General features: G+C 40.2%; 1 protein-coding gene across 2 annotated transcripts in view; it reads right to left on the bottom strand.

The window, feature by feature from the left end:
• Window positions 1-20,736, bottom strand: part of NCOA2 (nuclear receptor coactivator 2) — a 174,856-nt gene that overhangs the window by 11,993 nt on the left and 142,127 nt on the right. Inside the window, exons 14-20 of one of the 2 annotated variants that reach the window (XM_004679812.2) lie at window positions 19,698-19,827; window positions 12,366-12,531; window positions 7,823-8,101; window positions 6,877-6,954; window positions 5,269-5,503; window positions 3,298-3,475; window positions 2,315-2,513 (exon numbers count right to left, since the gene is read on the bottom strand). In XM_004679812.2, the coding sequence (XP_004679869.1) occupies window positions 2,315-2,513; window positions 3,298-3,475; window positions 5,269-5,503; window positions 6,877-6,954; window positions 7,823-8,101; window positions 12,366-12,531; window positions 19,698-19,827 (1,265 nt within the window). The remainder of the gene's footprint in view (window positions 1-2,314; window positions 2,514-3,297; window positions 3,476-5,268; window positions 5,504-6,876; window positions 6,955-7,822; window positions 8,102-12,365; window positions 12,532-19,697; window positions 19,828-20,736) is intronic. The other variant, XM_012723016.1, reaches the window with a different exon arrangement.

Below are 20,736 nucleotides of genomic sequence, written 5' to 3'. Positions count from 1 at the left end.
AAAGGGCAACAGGATTACATAAAAATACCTATATCCTTGTGTCTATTTCTCCATAAAAACACACACATCGGCAGGAATAGGGGCAGGGAATATGGAGTACCAGAAAATAAGTATACTCGGTGCCTACAAAATCAAATTTTATTTGCATCTGCATAGACATTGAAGACCTAGTAAATACTAGAAACATTTTCAAGACATAAAATGTTCACTTTTTTGGCTGATTCATATTTGGTACTCCGAAATCACTCAAGAGGTTTCTGATATCTTTAAGTTATTAATTAGCATCACAAGTATGAATATTCAAAACAGTGCTGGATTTTATGAATCTTCTCTGCTTATTAGCATTCATATATTTCTTTTACAAATTACAAAGTAAATGTAGAAATGTTAATATAAGACTGATTTTATCAGTTATCTTTTTGATTTCCAAATTAATTCTGATATTCAGAGATATAAATCCATGCAAAAGTTTCAAAGCAACCTGGATTATTAAAAATGTACCAATTTATGGTTTGGGTGGGTTAATGAAGACTCATGCTAGACTAGGTCATCCCAATCGCTCTCACTTTATTTTTTTTTTTTAAGATTTATTTGTTTATGCATACAGAATTGGGGTATAAGCCAGGGGTGCAAGGGTGGTGAGAGGATTCACCAGAGACAAGGTGGGGAGCAGAACAGGTACACTGCTGAGGGGAGCAGCAGATGGGTCAGGATAGGTCTGCCACGCCACGTGGGTCACCTCTTGGGCTGGGGATTGAACTCATGCTGGGCCCGGCTCTCACTTTATAAGTTCCCTAGAAAGCAATCAGGGCAGGGTTTGGTGAAGGGGCACCATGTCCAGCTGTGAAGGTATCAAGAAGAATTCCCTAAAGCAGCCGAAGGAACAGGCCAAGGAAATGAGGCTTTGAAGCAGAAATTAGAAATATTTGCAAAACAAACTTGTGGAGCTAATAGTGAAGGCTTCGGGAAAGTCCTCTGGAATTAAGAAGTCTAGCAAAGTAAATTGTTGTGCATGAGGCAACGGCAAGTTTTAATTCTTTTCCTATGTAAACATCTGGATTTCCTCCTATAACATCTGCTGCCGTCAATAGCTAGAACGAAGTATCTTAGAGCCTTGTACATATTTAAGAATACATTTTCTAAGAGAAAGCATAGCAGGGGCCATCAATGGCAAATTTTCGCAGAAAATTCAACATCAATGAAATATTTTCTTCATTGTAAAGATGTGCCTTTATTCCTGGCCTCCCTCAATTCAAATACAGAAATACAAATTATCAACACAAATACATACACACTTTTTAATTTGCAAAAGTATTTAAATTTTTCCAAGCAACACTTTCTATTTTTATAAACTAAAATACTGAGGCATGGTAGAACTTAACAAATTTTCATGTGAAATGTGGTTTACCAACATCAGGATTAAATAAATAAATAGTCCAACGTTCAGTATTTTACCATTCGCAACACTTTCTATTTTTATAAACTAAAATACTGAGGTATGGTAGAACTTAACAAATTTTCATGTGAAATGTGGTTTACCAACATCAGGATTAAATAAATAAATAGTCCAACGTTCAGTATTTTACCATTCTTACAGTCATGTTCCAAGTGAGACTTACATTATTGGTTAATAATGTCTCAGTTTCTCCATATATGAAGATTCAGGATATTTACTACATCATTACTTTGTGTAAAGTACTTTAAGTAGCAGAATGTCAAGCCTTCAGTGCCCTTCAAAAATACATCTTTAGTAAATACATTTAAAAAACTTTATTGACCACCAGTATTTTCACCTCTGTATTACCCCACCAGAGATATGTGAATCCCAGATTGACTCCCTGAGACATCAAAGGTTTTGTGTAAAGTCTCGAGGGAAGCACCACATAAGGCTAGTTGGATGTCAGGGAGCTTGGCTTCTGCATTTCATCTGATTTTACTTTTAGGGAATACAACAGTTTCTAAACTGAACTTAAAACAACATTCTATAAAAAGCATATTCACCACTCCACTTTTAAAGCTTGGTTTTAAATATTGCTAAATTTCTCAAGTAAGAAAAACTTTAAATATTAAAGAAGTATAATTAATATAAAATATGAAGAAATATTTTAAGAGCATCTTTGGCAATCAGGAGTCCTTTCATGTTATTTTGTCCTTAGCAAGTCTTTCTGATAATTACATTAACACATGTTAAAGCAAGATGAAGGACGCTGTTCAGCATAAATGTAGCATTCGGTTAAGTGCATGGAAAGATGCATTTAATGTAGAGAAAAGAAGCTCTGATGGGAAGACAATGGGCTGCTTATCCAGTGCTTACCTGCTCGGGACCCATGGAGGACAGCCCTGACGTAGGCACGGAGGTCACTGAGGTCATGCTGATCTGTCCTGTCATCTGGTTCATGTTGCTCATCCCACCTGTGTTGGTCGCCATGGAGACATTGATGTTCATATTGTTGTTGTACATGCTGGTGTTTGCTTGCTGCCCAAAGTGTGGTGGGGACTGTTGTGAAAACATGCTGGAATATAATGAAATGATTAAAATGTTAGAGCCCTAGGGCAGACTTACAGGCAATTCTGAGCATATGTTTCCCAGGTATTTCGTTCAGAATAAATAAACCGAGATGGAAGGAATCCAGGTGAGACAGCCATTAGGTACTGAGGTTAGAATGAAGAGGAATGCCGGTTTGAGCTCGGTCTTCTTTCCTAACATCACCACGAAGGTTTAGAAGTATATTTCCCACTTCCATGTCTGTACCAGCAAGGTATTTGTTGGTTTTTATTACATGAATTGATAAGGATGGTTTCAAAGTAATGTCTTCCAATTCTGCAGGGGGTTGGGAGGGGAGCAGGGTCAAAACAGGGGAGGGAAGAGCACAAGGGACTATGGTGATGGCACATGAAGTGAAGTGGTGAAGTGGTGGTGGGAATTTCACGGGGACTATAACTGAGATAAGAAAGCAGATATTGTACAAAAATGAAGAATGAATTATAAAGTAATAAAAAAAGAGAATACTAAAAACAAAGTATTGTCTTTCATTGCAGTTTCTATCATCAGCTGTGGTGAGTACATATCAGCTGTGGGGGAGTTCCTTTTATTCCTAAATAAAAGCTAATACCCTAAGTTTTTGGTCACTTCTGCAGTCAAATGCTCTACCACTGAGCTATACCCCCTAATATCATTACTTCTGATAACTTTTATCCTTGGAAAAGTAAGCTGGCTTATTTCACAGTCTACTTGGTATTGGTGAGCTATAGAAAGACCCTTGGTGATCATTTCTGTCAACGCAGAAAGAGCTGTACCTGTTTCCACCCATATTCCCCTGCGTCCATCCATTCATGTCAGAGGAGGCCTGATAGGCTGGGTTAGCCTGAGACTGCTGCATCATGGGGCTCTGGGTATGTGCCATTCTGGGCGACATCAGAGGACTCTGGGGTGTCGTAGCCCCAGTAAAGCCTGGATCAGGTTGCTGACTTATTCCTTAAAAAACACAAATCGAAAGGAGTCTATTAGTTTTAGAATAGAAACTGGGGGTAAAGAAAACATTCAAATTAAACACAGAACATTACTTTTAAATACTACCTGATTGCCTGATTAAATTACATCCACTTAAAGAAGATTCCAAGTTGGAATAAAATGCATGAAGAAAAAGAATCACTACACCATGATTCTCTCTAGTAGTTAGTGGGGCTTCTAGGAATCATCTTAACCATAATGGCTAGAGATAGGGAGAAAAAAATAATATTCTTTCCCTATTTTTCTCCAAATCAACATAGGGTCAAATATGCATATTTCAGTTTGGCTTGAAATAGTCATTCTTTACATTTTATATAGCACAACAACTATAGTGTTTAAAGTTTAAATTGGATTAAAGTACAACCCCAAATAAATTTCTGTTGAATGAAATCATTCTATGATGAGCTTAATGAATTTTTAAAAATAAGTTAACTGCATGCATGCTTAGTTTGTTTTTATAAGGGTTCTGTGGCACCTCAGTGCTATTTAAGATTAGCAATAAAAAATTCATTGTAAGTTACTTGCTCAGTTTAGAAACAAATAGCATTTACATAAAAGAAAAAAATAGCATTCTTTTAAAAAATCATCAAAATAAAAATAGAACAGGAACTTGAAAATATCAGGGATGATGTCAAATACATTTTTTGCCTATAACATATATAAGACATACATCTTTAATAAATTAGCTATAAAAATTTAAGATCACACAGGAAAAAGCTACACATTATCTTTGTTTCTTTAAGAAAGATGCAAATTTAGGCAAATACTTAGTTATAGATAAGATACTGGCAAATGATAGGAAAAGTCATTTTTTAATATTGATGCTAACATAAGCATTTTTATCAATAATTCAGCTATTAATTGAACACAACATGCACAAATAATTATGGTTTATGATATTACACACTTGTCTCTTAAGACTGACATTAAACAACAAATCAATATGAAGAAAACTAAATGGTATTTACTATGGTATTTCTATAGTACTTATTAAGAATTAGCTATTAAGGGTATGGTGTAATCTTTTTTTGAAGATTTATTTATGTAAGCAAACAAGAGCTGGGGTACAGGCCAGAGATGTGGGGGTTGGGAAAATTCACAAGAGACAGTGGGAAGCAAAACAGGTGGACTGATCGAAGTACACTGTTGCGGGGAGCAGCAAGTCAGACAGGAGAGGTCTGCTGCACCATGTGGGCCATCTCCCTGGCTGGAGATGAAACTCTTGCTGCCGACAGCTTCATAGTGCTGACCTTTTGCAGCACTAGGGAGGCCCCCAGACTTGGTATAATCTTTAATCTCTATTTTTCAAAAGTTGTTGAATATCTGTAATATGGATGTGTCTTTGAATATTTTGTATCTCTATTGATTTGTTTGAGTCAGGCTCAGAGATAAAATATAAGTGTATATATATGCACCAGTGTTTATAGACATTAGCATAAACATTTATATTCATACACACGCACACACACAACTGATAGATCCACTATACACACGCACACTTACTTCGGTCATTCTTAAAGTAAGACCTGCACTCAGAGAAAAGGTGGTACCTGAGCTGAGAGACTGGAAGGTACTGTGCTGGACTTGGGGATTCCTGACAGGCCCCAACTGTCCTCCCAGGTTTCCTATCATTCCCTGGGTAGCCAGATTCATCTGGGAGCCATGCAAAGAGCTGTGAGAGAGGAGCTGTGACCCAGGACTGGGGGACACTGGGGAGAAAGGACTGGTGAAAGGTGGTGGGGATGTAAGTCCAGTACCGTAGTTTGGAGGAAATGGAAACTGCTGTGCATTTGCCTGGGGAATCCGGGGGTTGCTCATAGTTGCTGGAATACCACTAGGAGCCACCATGCTTGATGTCATATTCAATCCTTGTCCTCTCATCATCAAAGTTCGCTGCTGAACTTGCTGCTGCTGATGCATTTGTCTCTGTCGAAGATGCTGGTTCAGGATTTCCCTCTGTCTTTGGGCCAGCATCTGCGCATTAATAGGTGCCTGTGACGGGGGTGCAATATATGGAGGAAAACATTGGGGCCAGGCACAGAGTGAGAAACGAAGTGCACATTAGAAATAAGGCAACACGTCCTCTGCAAACTTACTTGGAAAATAGAGTTACATTGAAAGAGTATTTTAGAGTTGAAAATTATCTGAGAATGTTAGGTTCTTAGATTCTGTAGACACTTTTGTTATTCTGAAACTTTCCAATGACTTACATGGGTGAATTCAATGTTAATGCCAATTAACCTGGGACTCATTGGAAGAGGAAACAGTTAACTAAACGTCCTCAGAGTAATACCGGTTTTCTCTATGAGAAGACCATGATGTAAACTTTGAGGACTGCAGTTTAGATTCTCATTCAAGGGATATTTATGTTTAACAAGAAACCAAGTCATGGTGCCAGTAAGTGGCCTGAAGCACTTCAGACAAGGCTGAACTGGAAGAAAAAGGCCAGTAGCGGGAGAAGGCTTAGGAGCGCACTGGAAGGCCAGGCCAGCGTGGGAGGAGAGGTGCAGGGCATCAGTGCTTGCTGCTCGTAAGAGACAGTGGGTCCTGACAATACTCTCTACTTGTGGATTTCGTATTTGAGAAGCTTCTACTTGCTAATATTGATTTGTAACCCCCCAAACCAGGGGTCACCCAGCATAGACTGTGAGATGCCTGAGGTGCAAGCTGCCACCTAAGAGTGAGAAAAGGCCATTAGTGACTTCGTGTTTCAGCTCCTACCCTGTGAACAAGTGTCCTTTACATGGGCTGTTTATTGCACCCCTTACACACTGTTGCGCTTTTTGCCGGTGATATTCCTGTTTTGAAATGAGTCCCGAGAGCGGTGCTGAAGAGCTGCTTAGTGCTCTAACCGAGACAGGCTGGCATGTGCCTCTGGAGAAGTGTGTTTGGGGGCTTCACTCAGGATGAGTAAGATGGGTGCTGGTTCTGACTTCAGTGTTAATGAATCCACAATTTATATAAAAATTCTCTCTCTAAACAAAAGAGAGAGAAACACATAAACCAAGGTTATGTATTGATTGGTCGATGATGAAAATGTGTGACCAGAGGTTCATAGGAACCCGAGCTTTTAATTCTTCAATTAAATGATGGTTCAATAATGACTAAGTCCATGTATGTAGTCACTTCATAGAATACAACAAAAGTGAATAATGAGAATCAACTATACATGGTAATAAGAATGGTAGTGTTCAGAAAGAATCTACAAAAACAACAGATCAGATAAGACACCTGCAAGACATTACAGATCCACTGTTTTGATCTGAGTCTTACAGCCTTGTAAGTCACTTTTCAGGAGAGAAAAGAGAGAAGCGACAAGAAAAGTTAATGCACACAGGATGGCTGACGGCTGTTTTGCTTCTTACCTGTGTTGGTACTCCAGGCCGCAAAGTCAAGTTGACATTTGAAACATTGCTGATTTGATTCATTAGTGGCTGGCGATTCTAAATGTATATATACAAGAATCAATGTTATTTTTTTCCAGCAGGATACATTTTATTTCAAGTCACCTTCCCCAAGACACTGTCCTCCCCAACCCTGCATGTGTATGCTTTTGGATAGTGAAACTATATTTGCAACTGAATTTCCTTTAAGATTGAAGTCATTAGTGAGATTACACTGCTTGTAACTGAAAAATTATTTTGGACTGTTTGGAAAGCACATTCTTTGCAAGGGAGGAAGAGAGTGGACTGATCAGAAAAGGAGGCCAAGAGAAAGGCTGGAAGAAAAGCAGCCACTCCTCACTCCTAAAAGAGAGAGGTGATAAAGCTTGCAGTACTGCTGTTCACACGTGACAGACATCTGCCCGGGCTTGCTTCCACTAGAACACATCTTCTGAGCTAAGTGGGCGTTTCACAGGGCAGCACTGCTATGCTACTTTGTCACAAGATAGGAATAATAACAGCCTCCCTGCACCCCCACCACGTGCCCATGTGGGGCTAGAAACCACACTCAGCCCATTAACAGATTCAGAGTGTCTTATCCCATTCACTGAGCCCATACTACAGATGTGAAAACAGAAGCTTACAGGACTCAAGTTTAGATTGTTAGTAAATAAGAGAGGTGGAGAAAAAAAAAATAACACTAGTTGTTATGTGCTAGAGTGGTGTTAGTATAGATGAAAGGAAGGAAAACAGAAAGGAATAAGAAAACTGTAGGGTTAACTTAGGAAAAAGTTTTCACTCTTGTAGAAAGGAGGGAATGCGGTTTCAGAGCTTCAAAAGGACACTTAATTGTCACGCCTCCTCACATTAGTGTTCCATCTGCCCCCTCCCATCATCACCCCGACTTTCTAAGCACCACAGTGTGTACCTGCTGTGCTTGGAGGCGATGCTGCAGCTGGAGTCTCAGTTGGTTTGGCTGGTTCTGCACGAGGCCTGTGGGCCTGAGGCCTGGCCTGGGCTGCATACGGAGCGTGGCATAACTAGGTCGCTGTCCCATGGTGTGAAAGCTTGGGTCTTGCATGGGTGTATAGCTACCTTGGGCCATCTGTGCCTGAGATGCATACTGCTGGGGAAACACAGGGGCCTTCTGCTCCAGCATGATGTTGGAATCCTGACTTGAGAACTGTTCTGGATCTACTGCTTGGCTCTGAAGAAAAAGTCCCAGATAACAAAAAAATAAAATCACTAGGAGCACCAAAATAAGTAGAATGCTGTTTTCTCTGACTATATAGTTGAAGTTTTTTATATTGTACTTCCTACACGAAGGTACTGTTAGTTTGATTCCACTTTTTTCTTTTTCCCCTGGAGAACATGTCTTAATTCAATAGATTCAGTGAAGCAGGGGCTGGGCCCTGTCACCCAGCAATTCTTCTTCCAAGGGGCGACTATGGAATGCTTCCTACTCATGCCACCAACCAGACACTGACCTGGGCATTGAAATGCAAATGTTCCCTACAACTTTTAAGTTTGACTGCTTATCCACAAAACACAAACATTCATAAATCACTTTGACTAGTCAACCACCTTGGTTCCCAGCTGGAGTCAGCAGTGTTTGGGGTTACCACCACCTCTATTCCCATTTCTTTTTTTAAAAGATTTATTTGTGCATACAGAACTGGGGTACAGGCCAGAGGGGTAGAGGGGGTGAGAGGATTCACCAGAGACAGACTGGGGAGCAGAACAGGCAGATCGATGAGGTACACACTGCTGAGGGGAGCAGCGGGTGGGTCAGAAGAGGTCTGCCGCACCATGTGGGTCACCTCTGGTGCGGGGATCAAACTCATGCTGAATGAAGTAGCTTTAGCTTCTTAGTGCTGTGCTGTACCACCAGGGAGGGCCCACTATTTCCATTTTGTGGATAAAATAGGACTTGGAGACATGAACTGAACACCAACAAGCCTAAGTGGTTAGTAAGAAGCAGGATTTGGTGCAGTTTGTGATTTAGGATCTAAGTTCCTCACTCGTGTGATGTGCTGATTTAATATTTAACTGTGTGGTTATCAGAATTTCCCACAAGTATTACTACCATCTTATTACCTGCTAGAGTTCCATTTATTTGTTCTTCTTAAGACTAACCTAACTCTCTGGACAAGAATGGGCAGGTGTATAAAATCCAGAACTTCTTGAGGGACAATATCTCAGAACCAGGTCACGTCTACAAGTAGAGTAGGAAGGGACACGGGGCTAATTCTCCTCTTCCTTCTCTTATATCTAGAAGTAACTGCTACAACGTCATCATGGAGGGTTTTTACTAACATCCTAGGTTTTCCTCAAAGCTGCCTACCTGGGCTCTCCCTGGTGGCGCAGGTTAGAGTGCAGCACTGCAAGCTAGCCGCAGCCACTTCAGTGTGAGTTCGATCCCAGCCCTGGAGGTGACCCACATGGTGTGGCAGATCTTTCCTAACCCGCCCGCTGCTCCCCTCAGCAGTGTACTTTGTTGATCTGCCTGTTCTGCTCCCCACTCTGTCTCTGGTGAAGCCTCTCACTGCCCCTGCACCTCTGGCCCGTTCCCTAGTTTACCTGGGACTACCCAGAATCCTGGGCTAAGACCAGCAGGGACTGAGATCCACCTGTGAGAATGGGACCACTACCTTCCCCATGACTATACATACATACATACATACATACATATATTTTAAAATAATATAATAGTTTATTTTTCCATCATTTTGTGCCTTTTTCCATTTGTAACCCCTATGGGCTTCCCACCACCAACTCACCTGTGTGCCATCACCACAGTACCATGCACTCCCCCCAGCCCAATTTTGGTCCCCTTCCCCACTCCACCCTTGTAAAATGTCGCTGGTATTTTACCCCCGTAAAATGTCTCTGGTTCCATTTTATGGGGGTGGAGTGGGGAATGGGATCAAAAATGGTGGGGGGAGGGAAGTGCACTGGACTATGGTGATGGCACATGGGTGACTAAGTGATGGGAAACACCCGGGGATTACAGTTGAGATGAAAAAAAAAAAAAGTACAAAAATGATGTAAAAATAAACTATATTATATTATAAAAAAAAATGTCCCTGGCTCATTAATATTATTATTATTATTTTCTCCCCTGGTCCTATGACCACATTTAAAATTTGGGTGGAGCCAATATGGGGAAATAGATGACTGAATTACTGCTTTAACTGCATACACAAAATAGTCCCAGACCTTCATTTACCCCCCCTTTTTTTTTTAAAGATTTATTTATTTGTGCATACAGAACTGGGGTACATGCCAGAGGCTCAGAGGCGGTGAGAGGCTTCACCAGAGACAGAGTGGGGTGCAGAACAGGCAGATCGACGAAGTACACTGCTGAGGGGAGAGCAGGCGGGTCAGGAGAGGTCTGCCGCGCCATGTGGGTCACCTCCGGGGCAGGTGGGAATCGAACTCATGTGGAAGCGGCTTAAGCTTCTTGATGCTGTGCTTTAACCCGCTGTGCCACCAGGGAGGGCTACATTTACCCATCTTTAACAGTGAGACATTTAACCTCAAAATTTTCCTTTTTACAAAAAACACACAACTCTTAAAAATGGAGCTTCCAAACAACCCAGCAATCCCACTCCTAGGTATCTACCAAAAAGACACAAAAACACTGATTCAAAAAGACACCTGCACCCCCATGTTTATTGCTGCTTTATTTACAATAAGAAAGACATGGAATCAACCCAAATGCCCAAAAGTAGATGACTGGATTAAAAAGATGTAGTACATATACACAATGGAATATCACTCAGCAACCAAAAAAAGATTAAACGCATGACTTTTGCAGCAACCTGGTGAACTGGAAGGGATCATGCTCAGTGAAATAAGCCAGAAAGAAAAAGAAAAATACCAGATGGTTTCACTCATAGCGGGAAGATAAAGGACCAGGGAAGAAAATAATAACAGTAATGAGCAACTATATATAGCAGAGACATTTTATGGAGGTGGGATGGGGAAATAGGATAAAAAATGGGGCGCGGGAAAGTGCACTGGACTGTGGTGATGGCACATGGGTGACTGGTGATGGGAAGCCGACGGGGATTACAACTGAGATGGAAAAAGGCACAAAAGGATGTAAAAAAAAACTATTATATAAAAAAAAAGAGCAGCATTAAATTAAACAAAATCGTGGAAAGAAAAAAAGCACACATGTAACTGATGAGTATAATGCACATTTGCTAATCTGCATTTCTCCTGACTCCACCTGATACAGTTCTGTTATGTAGTTTAGCCTTTATAATGACAGACTTGATGAGACAAAATATAAAAATATAAGTGGAAAAAAAAAAGACAAAAGATACTAAATAATGAAATGACACCAGTTTTGATAAATACAATGTTGCAAGTCATTCAGCCACCCCAAGAATTACATTTTTAAATGTCACTGAGATTCAACTGAGGGATAACAATATTGAACGGTAAATTCTAACGGCCACTCAAAGCAAAACACACCAGTCATACAGGAAATATTTAAACTTCATTTTCCTTTCTTGATTTATTTCAGGTTATATCATGTAACCTCAAGTTATTTCTTTCCATTTGCTGTTCTCAATATGAATTGACAAGACTTAACTCCCACATATGTCTGCTGAAGTGTGGGAATGATAGCATGGTTATTTTTAATGCTTCAGAGAAGTCTCCAATGACTCTGCATCTCCTTCTCACAAACCTTCATGTCATTTCATCTGCCCAAGAAGGCAGATGGGACACTAGAAGGCACTTTTTAGCAGTAAGAAACAAAAATGACTCATGCTGAGTAAAGAAGACAGCAGCCAGAATGTGATACAGTAAGCCAGGCTCTTTGCTTCACACAACTTTAGCTGTGTATCCTCAGAAAGTACTGTATTACTTCATCAGACTATTTTATTCATTACAGCATTGCTAAAAGGTACTCTTAGACACAGACTCACTTTATGTAATCAACTGATCACCAGGAGGAGGAAAGTTAATAAGCACACTAACATTGGTCAAGTTTTTATATTCCCATGTATGTGTAAATATTCCTAAAATTAGTTTTATTAAAACCACACAAAGGCCACGATGACTACTGAACTGTACGCTTGAAGTAACTTCTGCTAACTTATATGCAAAGCTTCCTATCACTAACCCACAAAAGTCAGGTTAATGGGTACTGGGTTTTCAGATGAACATGTTCAGGTCGCTGGGGCAGCAATGTTCTGTTCTGAGTTTCTTTGCTTCTTGCTCCTGGTGTGTCCTTCCCAGTCACTAGGTGAGTTTCTGCCTTCAGTTCAATAACGCAAATCTTTAAGTAAAGCTCATTCACACCATTTTTACATTCCTGGGTAAAAGTTTATGTGGGAATAACAAAGAGAGGGGAGAAGGATAACAGAGCTCACTCATTACAAGGTCAAAAAGGAAACAGACATCTTTGTGCCCTGTTGAGTGCTCACACCTCACCAATGCCCATCTGTGCATACCTGGCTGACCAGTTCAGGTATTCCCAAAGCTCTATCAATCTCCTCTAGCCCATCGAAATTCCGTAAGGCCAAATAGAGTTGGTCCAGGAGTGCTCCCTCATCACTCGGAGACTCTGCTGCAGGATGTGGACACAGCAAGTCATCTGGAGAGCTGCCGAATGGCTGCCTGTAAAGAGACAAACTTCATTTTGGGTCCAAGGAGAAACCAGACCAGAGAATTATTTTTTTCTTAAGGTGAAAAGTTGACTTGCAGTACCTTATTTTACCAGCCTGACACAGAACAAAATGGCAACCTCCCCCAAACATATATTTCATTCAATACCTAAATACCTCAGCATCTGATACATGATTTTGACTCTCCTCCACTTTAGAGCTGGCTAGACTGGGGGCGAGAGGTTAAACCACAGGCAAACAATGAAAACCTAGGATTCTACCAGACCTATTTGATTTTAGGGCCCACCTACCCATTTCATTTCCACACTTCTACACTAAATCCTTATGCTGTAACATAAATGATCAGGGGACTTTTGTGCCTTTTTTAGGAAAGCCGAATTGATTGAAGTCTTATTCTCACCTGGGAGAGACTACAGAACTATCGGCATAAAATTAGGTTGTTGTTTTTTTTTTAAACTCATCTGTTGCTAGACTAAACCTGGATTAATAGGGAATTTCTTAGGAATGCACAAGCAGAATTGTAAACATTTACTGAAACTTTTCAAGAATCATGGCTACTAGCCATCCTGAGTTAGACATTAAGAAAAATCAATCAATCAATATTTCAATCACAGTACTTGTCATTATATAAAGTTATAACTGATAATACCCTAACACGAAACTCCAAATTTAAACTCTTATCATTTAAATTAATTGGAAAATTGGGGGAGTTTTTAAAAAAGAATTTCTGATTTGTATGTGTGTGTGTAAATAGTAACAAAAGGGGAATGATGGATACTTGCATTTTATCAAGCTGCCCAATTTATATTTTTAGTATACTATGTGATTGATGCTTTGGAGAAAATAGAAACCTACAGGTAAGTAGTTTCATAACTTATTTAGATAAGAATAAGGTCATTAAGGGATGAAGTCTGCTGTCTAACCCAGCTCAAGATGCCATGTAAAGATAGCTTAATATGCTGCTTTTTCCTACAGCCTTTGAAATATTGAAGTGCTGAGAATAGAACCAAGAATTGCAAACAGTTATAGCATGGTGCATTAAAAAACAGTCTGTACTTGGCCCTCCCTGGTGGCGCAGTGGGTTAAGGCACTGCACTGAGAAGCTAAAGCCACTTCCGCATGAGTTCGATTCCCGCCTGCCCCGGAGGTGACCACATGGCGCGGCAGACCTCTCCTGACCCGCCCGCTGCTCCCCTCAGCAGTGTACTTCATCGATCTGCCTGTTCTGCTCCCCACTGTCTCTGGTGAATCCTCTCACTGCCCCTGAGCCTCTGGCCTGTACCCCAGTTCTGTATGTACAAATAAATAAATCTTTTAAAAAAAAAAAACAGTCTGTACTTGCCATGTATTACTATGTTTAAAGAAAATCACCCACAAGTACTCTCTCCTGATGAGCTGATCCTGTCTCCCATCCCATAACCCTGCTGCCCTGAGGCATCACAATCTAGCTGTGCAGCGTGGCCCTGAGCCCAGCGCCTGTGCCAATGCCCAGCTGGCTCCATGCCTGAGTTCCTGTACTACTAAAGAGCAGAGCCCATCACACTCTCAGAGGCCTGGACTCGCATTTGGGATCTTTCTGAACCCACCTCTCCTCATCATTGCCTTGGTTCTCAATGAGTCATCATACACTGGAATAACTTCCCCGCTGCCCTTCCTCTTTTCCTACCTCCACACTCTCCAGAATTAACTTTATAAAGCACAAACCTGATCCGATCACTCCACTACTTCTATACTTCAGGAGTGGGAGGAAGGAGCAGATATAGAGAAGCAGCAACAAGAGGGAAAAAAGAGCATAGAAAAGTATGTCATGAAAGTAGAGAGGAGGAAATTCCACCAAGAAGTATGACCAACGAATGTTTGGATGAGGCAAGTTTCAGGAAAGAAAATGCTCACGTGAGCCACAAATAGATGTCTACTGACTAAATTCTCTTACTTCTGAGACCTCATTGCCCAAAGATGCTAGTTTATATTATAATTTGTAACTTCTGTCTGTTCACAAGCTTCATTCTTACACAACCACAGCCTCCATCCTCCGATCCCAGATTTCTCTGACATGACAGGCTAAAGCGAAATCTACTCTTTCCTTCAGCTCCAGCAAAGTACATGAGTTCTGCAGGAAATCAAACTTCTCAGTTTTGCATCAGACTGAAACCCAGTGTTGGAAGGAAGAAGAAGAGGTAAGAGGAGGTGATGTGTTGTATCTTTGCAAGATAACTCCATCCTAGGGAAGACACATCCAAATTCTTACCAAAAAAAAAAAAAAAAGAAGCAAATGTTTATCTGCATTTATGCAAATTTCTGTATAAGATAATCCTTTTTTGGGATTAGTGCCCCCCCTTCTGCCTTCTGTTAAAAAATAAAACAATGCATGACATAGATTGAAAAATAAGCCAGTACCTCTAAAAACAGGGCTCTTTTTAATTCAGGATACTTTTCTGTTTCAGGTTTTTGCAATTTTCCTAAGATGCTGCAGTCATATTCTTTTTCTCAAAACACACTTTACTGGGCAGACCCAAAATTTTTCTTCAGTTCTCTTGGAAATATAGCTAAGTCCCTATGGCAGGGTAGTGGTAGTAGAATTCATAGACACATATACTTTAGTAGAGGCTAACTTTTCCTATGGTGACTTCTCTGTAAGTTTCAGCAATTCTGAGCTGCTGATCTTTTACCAGAATATGCCACATACAGCACCATAATCCTAAGATTCACCTTTCCACACTTCCCAATTTCTTTTTTATCTATGAGTACATTTTTGTTTTTTAAAGACTGATTTATTTATGCATACAAGAACTAGGGTACAGACTATAGGTGCGGTGATTGAGACGATACACTAGAGACAGCATGTGGAACAGAACAGGCAGATTGACTGAAATACACTGCTGAGGGGAGCACTTCAGAACAGGAGAAGCCTGCTCTGCCAGGTGGGCTAACTCCCTGGCCGGGGATCAAACATGACAGCCCCATAGAGCTGAGACTCAATCCCTGCATCAACAGGGAGGCCCTAAGAGTATATTTCCCCCTCAGGGTTTGATATATTTTCTTCCCAGCCCTCCTGACCACATCGCAACACCACCACCCCGGCCACTCCACTCTAATACCACTAACTGTGCTATGTTGAATCAATACTACCATTTATGTTAAAAAAAACATTATAATACTATACACAGTGAGGACAAATATATCTCTGTTGATCAGGATGTGAACATGAAGCAAGCAGAGGTTCAGTAAGTTTCTGGTTGACAAAAATCAAAAGGTTCTGATCTAGCTGAGATAGGACTACCTTACAGTCAGGAAAATACAGAGCTGTGGCTTGGTATTATAAATTTGAGCACACCATAAGTTCTAGCACTTCCCTTAGGGACACCATAAAATGCTTGGTTTATAAAAAAAAATATAGGGATCTGTACTTCTAATCCCAACTTTGTAAATGTCTGCCAAAATAGTGAAGAAGTTGTTTTTCTATGTTTTGGGCAATCACAAATATAGTTACAATTCAGATGATGTCTAAATATAAATATACTAAGACAAGGGTGGAATTTAGAGGAATAAAGGGAAGAACATACATAGGTCTCAGGCAAAATGGTGAGTAGTAAGTTTGCATAAGACAGAGCTATCATCAGTATAAATCTCATCTTCTGAAATCTACACTTTTATTTCTGAATTTGTAAGCCAGTAAGAATGGTGAGAAGGCAATAATGTCATTTCTGAGCTCCTGTTTAAGAAACCATACCATATCTTTATCTTTCATACTTATTTTTAAAATTCTGCAAAAAAAAGTAGCTACCACTACATGTTAAAAAACAGGTAATAATAACAACAAAATCTTATTCTTAGGTAACATTTGAAATAAGAGAAGATATAGTTAGAAATTTTCAAATTAATATGAAAGCAAGTCTTTTATGAAATGTAGCTACCGTATTTCAAGAGAAAATCACTTTTCAACCAAAATCTTCAAAGAGATGTCTATACATTCTGGGCTATATTTTAAATATTTCTTTTATATATCAGATGAATGATAGAGGCAAAAACCCACAATGTAACAAAAAAGATAATGGAAATTCAGCTATAAATATGTAAATGTGACAGATTTAAAGACTAAATTATTGTCTTTATAAAATATGATGATACACAAATGCTGGGTTTGGAAAACATTAGAAAACCTACCCCTACACAGGTTGACAGTAAAAATCCTTTAAAAAATATTTACTTATTTATGCATACAGAACTGGGGTACAAGCCAGAGGTGCAGAGGCCGTGATAGGACTCACCAGAGGCAGAGTGGGGAGCAGAACAGGCAGACTAACTGAAGTATACTACTGAGGGGAGCAGTGGTGGGTCAGGAGAGGTCTGATGCCCCATGTGGATCAGCTCCCCGGCGAGGGATAGAACTTGTGCTGCAGTGGCTGCAATAGTTTCATAGTGCTGGGTTTTAACTCACTGTGCCACCAGGGAGGGCCCAGATAATAAAAACCTTAAGGGGTGATACTTTTACAGAGGATGTAGAAAGTCCGCTCTTCTTTTGTTACAAAACAAGCGCAGTGGCTAATCTTTGTTATCCATCACTTCTGACTTCTTGTAAACAATACCTCTACCATACAGTTGTTACAGAATTTCTTCTAAACTGAATTACTCAAAAGAGTAGGGTAAGTGCCTAGAAAAACTAAAAAAACACTTTAAAAGTGGTGAAAATATTTTGTTTTGTCGACAGAATTCTTAAGCAAAGAAAACCGACAGAAAGTAATTAGAGCAGTAACATAACAGGGCAGTGCTGAGTCACAGAAACTTGCACTGAAAACTGAAGAAGCTTATGCTGCAGCCGCCTCAGTTTCAACCCAGCAATTCTTTCATTTTTGCTTCAACAGAACTCTCTTGTGTTTGGGCAACAGTAAAAAATCCTAACTTTCAGCCTAGTTTTCCCTAGGAACTAATCTTTGATATCTGATCCGAAAACAACTATTAGGTACTGGATTTAATTATTGCATTCCATTTTTTATTCTGTACAAGTTTTCATAGAAACAGATAGGTTTCTATCTGTTCTTTTTCTCCAAAAAAACATGCTTAGGAAAAAAAGCACGACATTCACTGATACCATGAAATTAAACTCAAGGATCTGGAACCATACAGTACTGCAAGTGCACTGCTGACATGCCATTGCCAAGCAAACCAGTGAAGGGCATTGCGCACTGGCCCTGTGTAGCTAGTCTGGGAGGAGGTCCACTGGCAGATGGTGGGGTTCCTTTTTTTCCACTACTCAGATGAAGTGGGAGGGCGAGTGGTGCTGGCACTACTAGGCGTTTGTTAGAAATGCAGAACCTAGGTCCTGCCCAGACCTGCCCTTTAATGAGCTTCCGGGGGAGGTCTATTGGCACACCAGGACTTGGGAAACATTTATCCCCCCCAATGAGCAGCTTCCAGCTGCTGAGTATGCTTGCTTCTTTAGCTCATTAAGATAGTTATTAAATCACTTCTCTCATCTTTGGAGTGAAATAATTAGTTCTCAACTTTTCCCCCGTATTTCCTACTGTTGGGCTTACAGTCATCGGCTATTTTGTTTTTCAAAAACACCAGTGTATTCCCTGAGTCCTTTATTGCGCCCTGATATAGAGGGGACGTGGCACAGCTGTACCTCTGAGCTACAGGCCTGACGATGATGAAATCATGACGCCTCTGACAGGCCTCTACCAGGCTACCAGGTAACAACCTGCGTGTTTTTTTTTTTTTTAAAGATTTATTTATGTATACAGAGCTGGGGTACAGGCCAGAGGTGCAGGGATGGTGAGAGAATTCACTAGACACAGAGTGGGGAGCAGAACAGGCAGATCGACAAAGTACACTGCTGAGGGGCGCAGCGGGCAGGTCAGGAGAGGTCTGCCGCGCCATGTGGATCATCTTCCCGGCAGGGATTGAACTCGCATTGAAGCGGCTGCGGCTAGCTTGCAGTGCTGTGCTCTAACCCACTGTGCCACTAGGAAGGGCACAATCTGCATTTTTTAAAAAATGTTCTGGAAATGTATTCTACACTTAACGAATTTCAGAAATCACTGGAATTTATCACTTGTGAATTTGATGAGTATTTTTACATAATTCTAGACAAGGATGCTCCCTGAAAAATGAAAACATCCATCTCTAGTCAGGCCCTTGCTAAACCTCCAATCTCAACCATTTATTTACATAGGCGCCTCAGGGTCAGTTTCCATCAGTTGAAGTTTTCTAACAAGTTTGCTTTCTAGAAAACAATGCTATAGTTTTTAAGCTCAACACACCCCTCCTCTTGCTTGGGCTTCTGTCTCTCTTGACTCAGGATCCTCCCCCATACCCCCCAAGCAGCACCATCTTTTGGGTTTCAAGATCACCTGTGCATTGATTGCTTCCTGTGCTCTGCTAAAAGAATGAAACACCACCCCACTGTTATCTTTGGAGGGAACAATGAAACTCTCAAAGTGGTAAACACTAAACAAAACTGCTGTGAGGTAAAACTTGAACCTCCTGAGCTCCTGGTGGCAGCTGTACCTGCACCCACAGAGCGGAAGAGAGCAGGAGGCTTTGTGATTCAGCAAAGTGAAAGGGTCAACCTGAAACCGCTGCCCTGAGCTGAATTTTCAGGGTTTGGTATTTAAGAGCTATGTAAATTTATTCTATTTCTAACTACTCTTCAAGACAGATCTTCTGAAACTGCCTTTTACTATTAATATTTTGTAATGTAGCAAAATATAGTTAACGTAACACTAGCCTAATCTGTTACCTTACGCCTACTGTGTTGTTTCTGTGACTTTAGGCCTCTGATTATGTTGCTTTTGTCAGCTGACTGGACTTCCTCATAACCTCTACCTCTTGAACTGACACCTTTTATTTAAGACTCTGAAACCTACCCCAATCATCTCAGTTCAAATATAGTTCATCTGCCTTATGGCATTCATAGTGCTTGCTACCTCACACTGCCATTATTAAGGTACCAACTAAACTGTTCCTTCTTTGACGGTAGTCCTAAGGTCTGATTTCTGTATTTCCTCTTCCTCTATACCACTTGCCCAGTAGATACAGTTTACATACATGAAAATGGGTTAGGTTCCAGGTATTTGAAAGGAAAGATTAACTTCTACCATTATGCCTATAACTCATGAACCACTTTCTTGGATCCCCTGGGTGAAGATGACTCACCTGTTTTGGCTGGCGAAAGATGCCTGATCTATGGGCAGGATACTTTCTGGCCATGGGGCAGTCTGGTTTGGAGGAGCTTGCTGTTGGCTATACTGAGGTCCTCCCATATTCATCTCTAATTCAGTTGGCCCTAAAAAAAGAAAAAAAAGTCTCAAAGCTTGTAATCAGGGAAGCAGCTATTTCTGCTATGTAATATAAAGTGCAATACCTGACTTTTATGAAAAAGAATGAGGCAATAATAATGAGGTAAAAACAATGATGACATCTTCAAATAAGTAAACAAACAATGAAGACAAGTTTTGGTTTGAAGTATAAATAAAAGAAATAAATGAAGACGATCACTCACTTTGGAAATATCTAGGTCAACTCACAAACTTTCTGCACTTAGGCCCCTTTACAGTATTTTAAACAAAAACCAAAATCTTTTGTTCATGTAGATTAAATCTTATTGCTATTATATTGGAAATTCAACATGGAAAATTGAAAAATATAACCTCATAAAAGTCTTAATAAGACCATTATTATGTAACATAAAGAAGGTTTTTTTTTTGAGATGGGGCAGACTATTAAACACATTTAATATATTCATGTCTCAGGTAAAAGTTATTTTTAGAAATTTATGACTTCATAGTTCATAATCAAAGAGTTGTAGAATGAGGCAATTAAAACTACATGGATTGCTTCACAAATCGGCAGGGGCCGTGCTAATCATCTCTGCAACATTTCAGTTTTAGAATATGTGCTATAAAAGCAAACACCATAAACAAGGTTTTTAAAAATGGATTGTCATAGATTTTTTGCAAATCACTTAAATGTCTGGATTGATAGAAGAAAGCTAGACTCTCCTATCTGCTTCCACCTTCCATTATTCCGACCATCCACATGTAAACCAGACAGCATGCAAGTTTTGTAACCCTCCTGTACAGCATGAGAGTGAAGAAGGCTATTAGCACTAAGTGACGTGGAGCAGAGTGGAGGCCCAGATAACTCAGATGTCAGTGTCTTGGAAGTTCTTTTCAAAGTAAAGGTAATGACCAGT

This window comes from Condylura cristata, unplaced genomic scaffold (genome assembly GCF_000260355.1).
Source record: "Condylura cristata isolate star-nosed mole 26May11 unplaced genomic scaffold, ConCri1.0 scaffold00009, whole genome shotgun sequence".
Lineage (NCBI taxonomy): Eukaryota > Metazoa > Chordata > Mammalia > Eulipotyphla > Talpidae > Condylura > Condylura cristata.
Note: the sequence above shows the minus strand (reverse complement) of the source record. Positions and strands in the feature narration are given on the sequence as shown.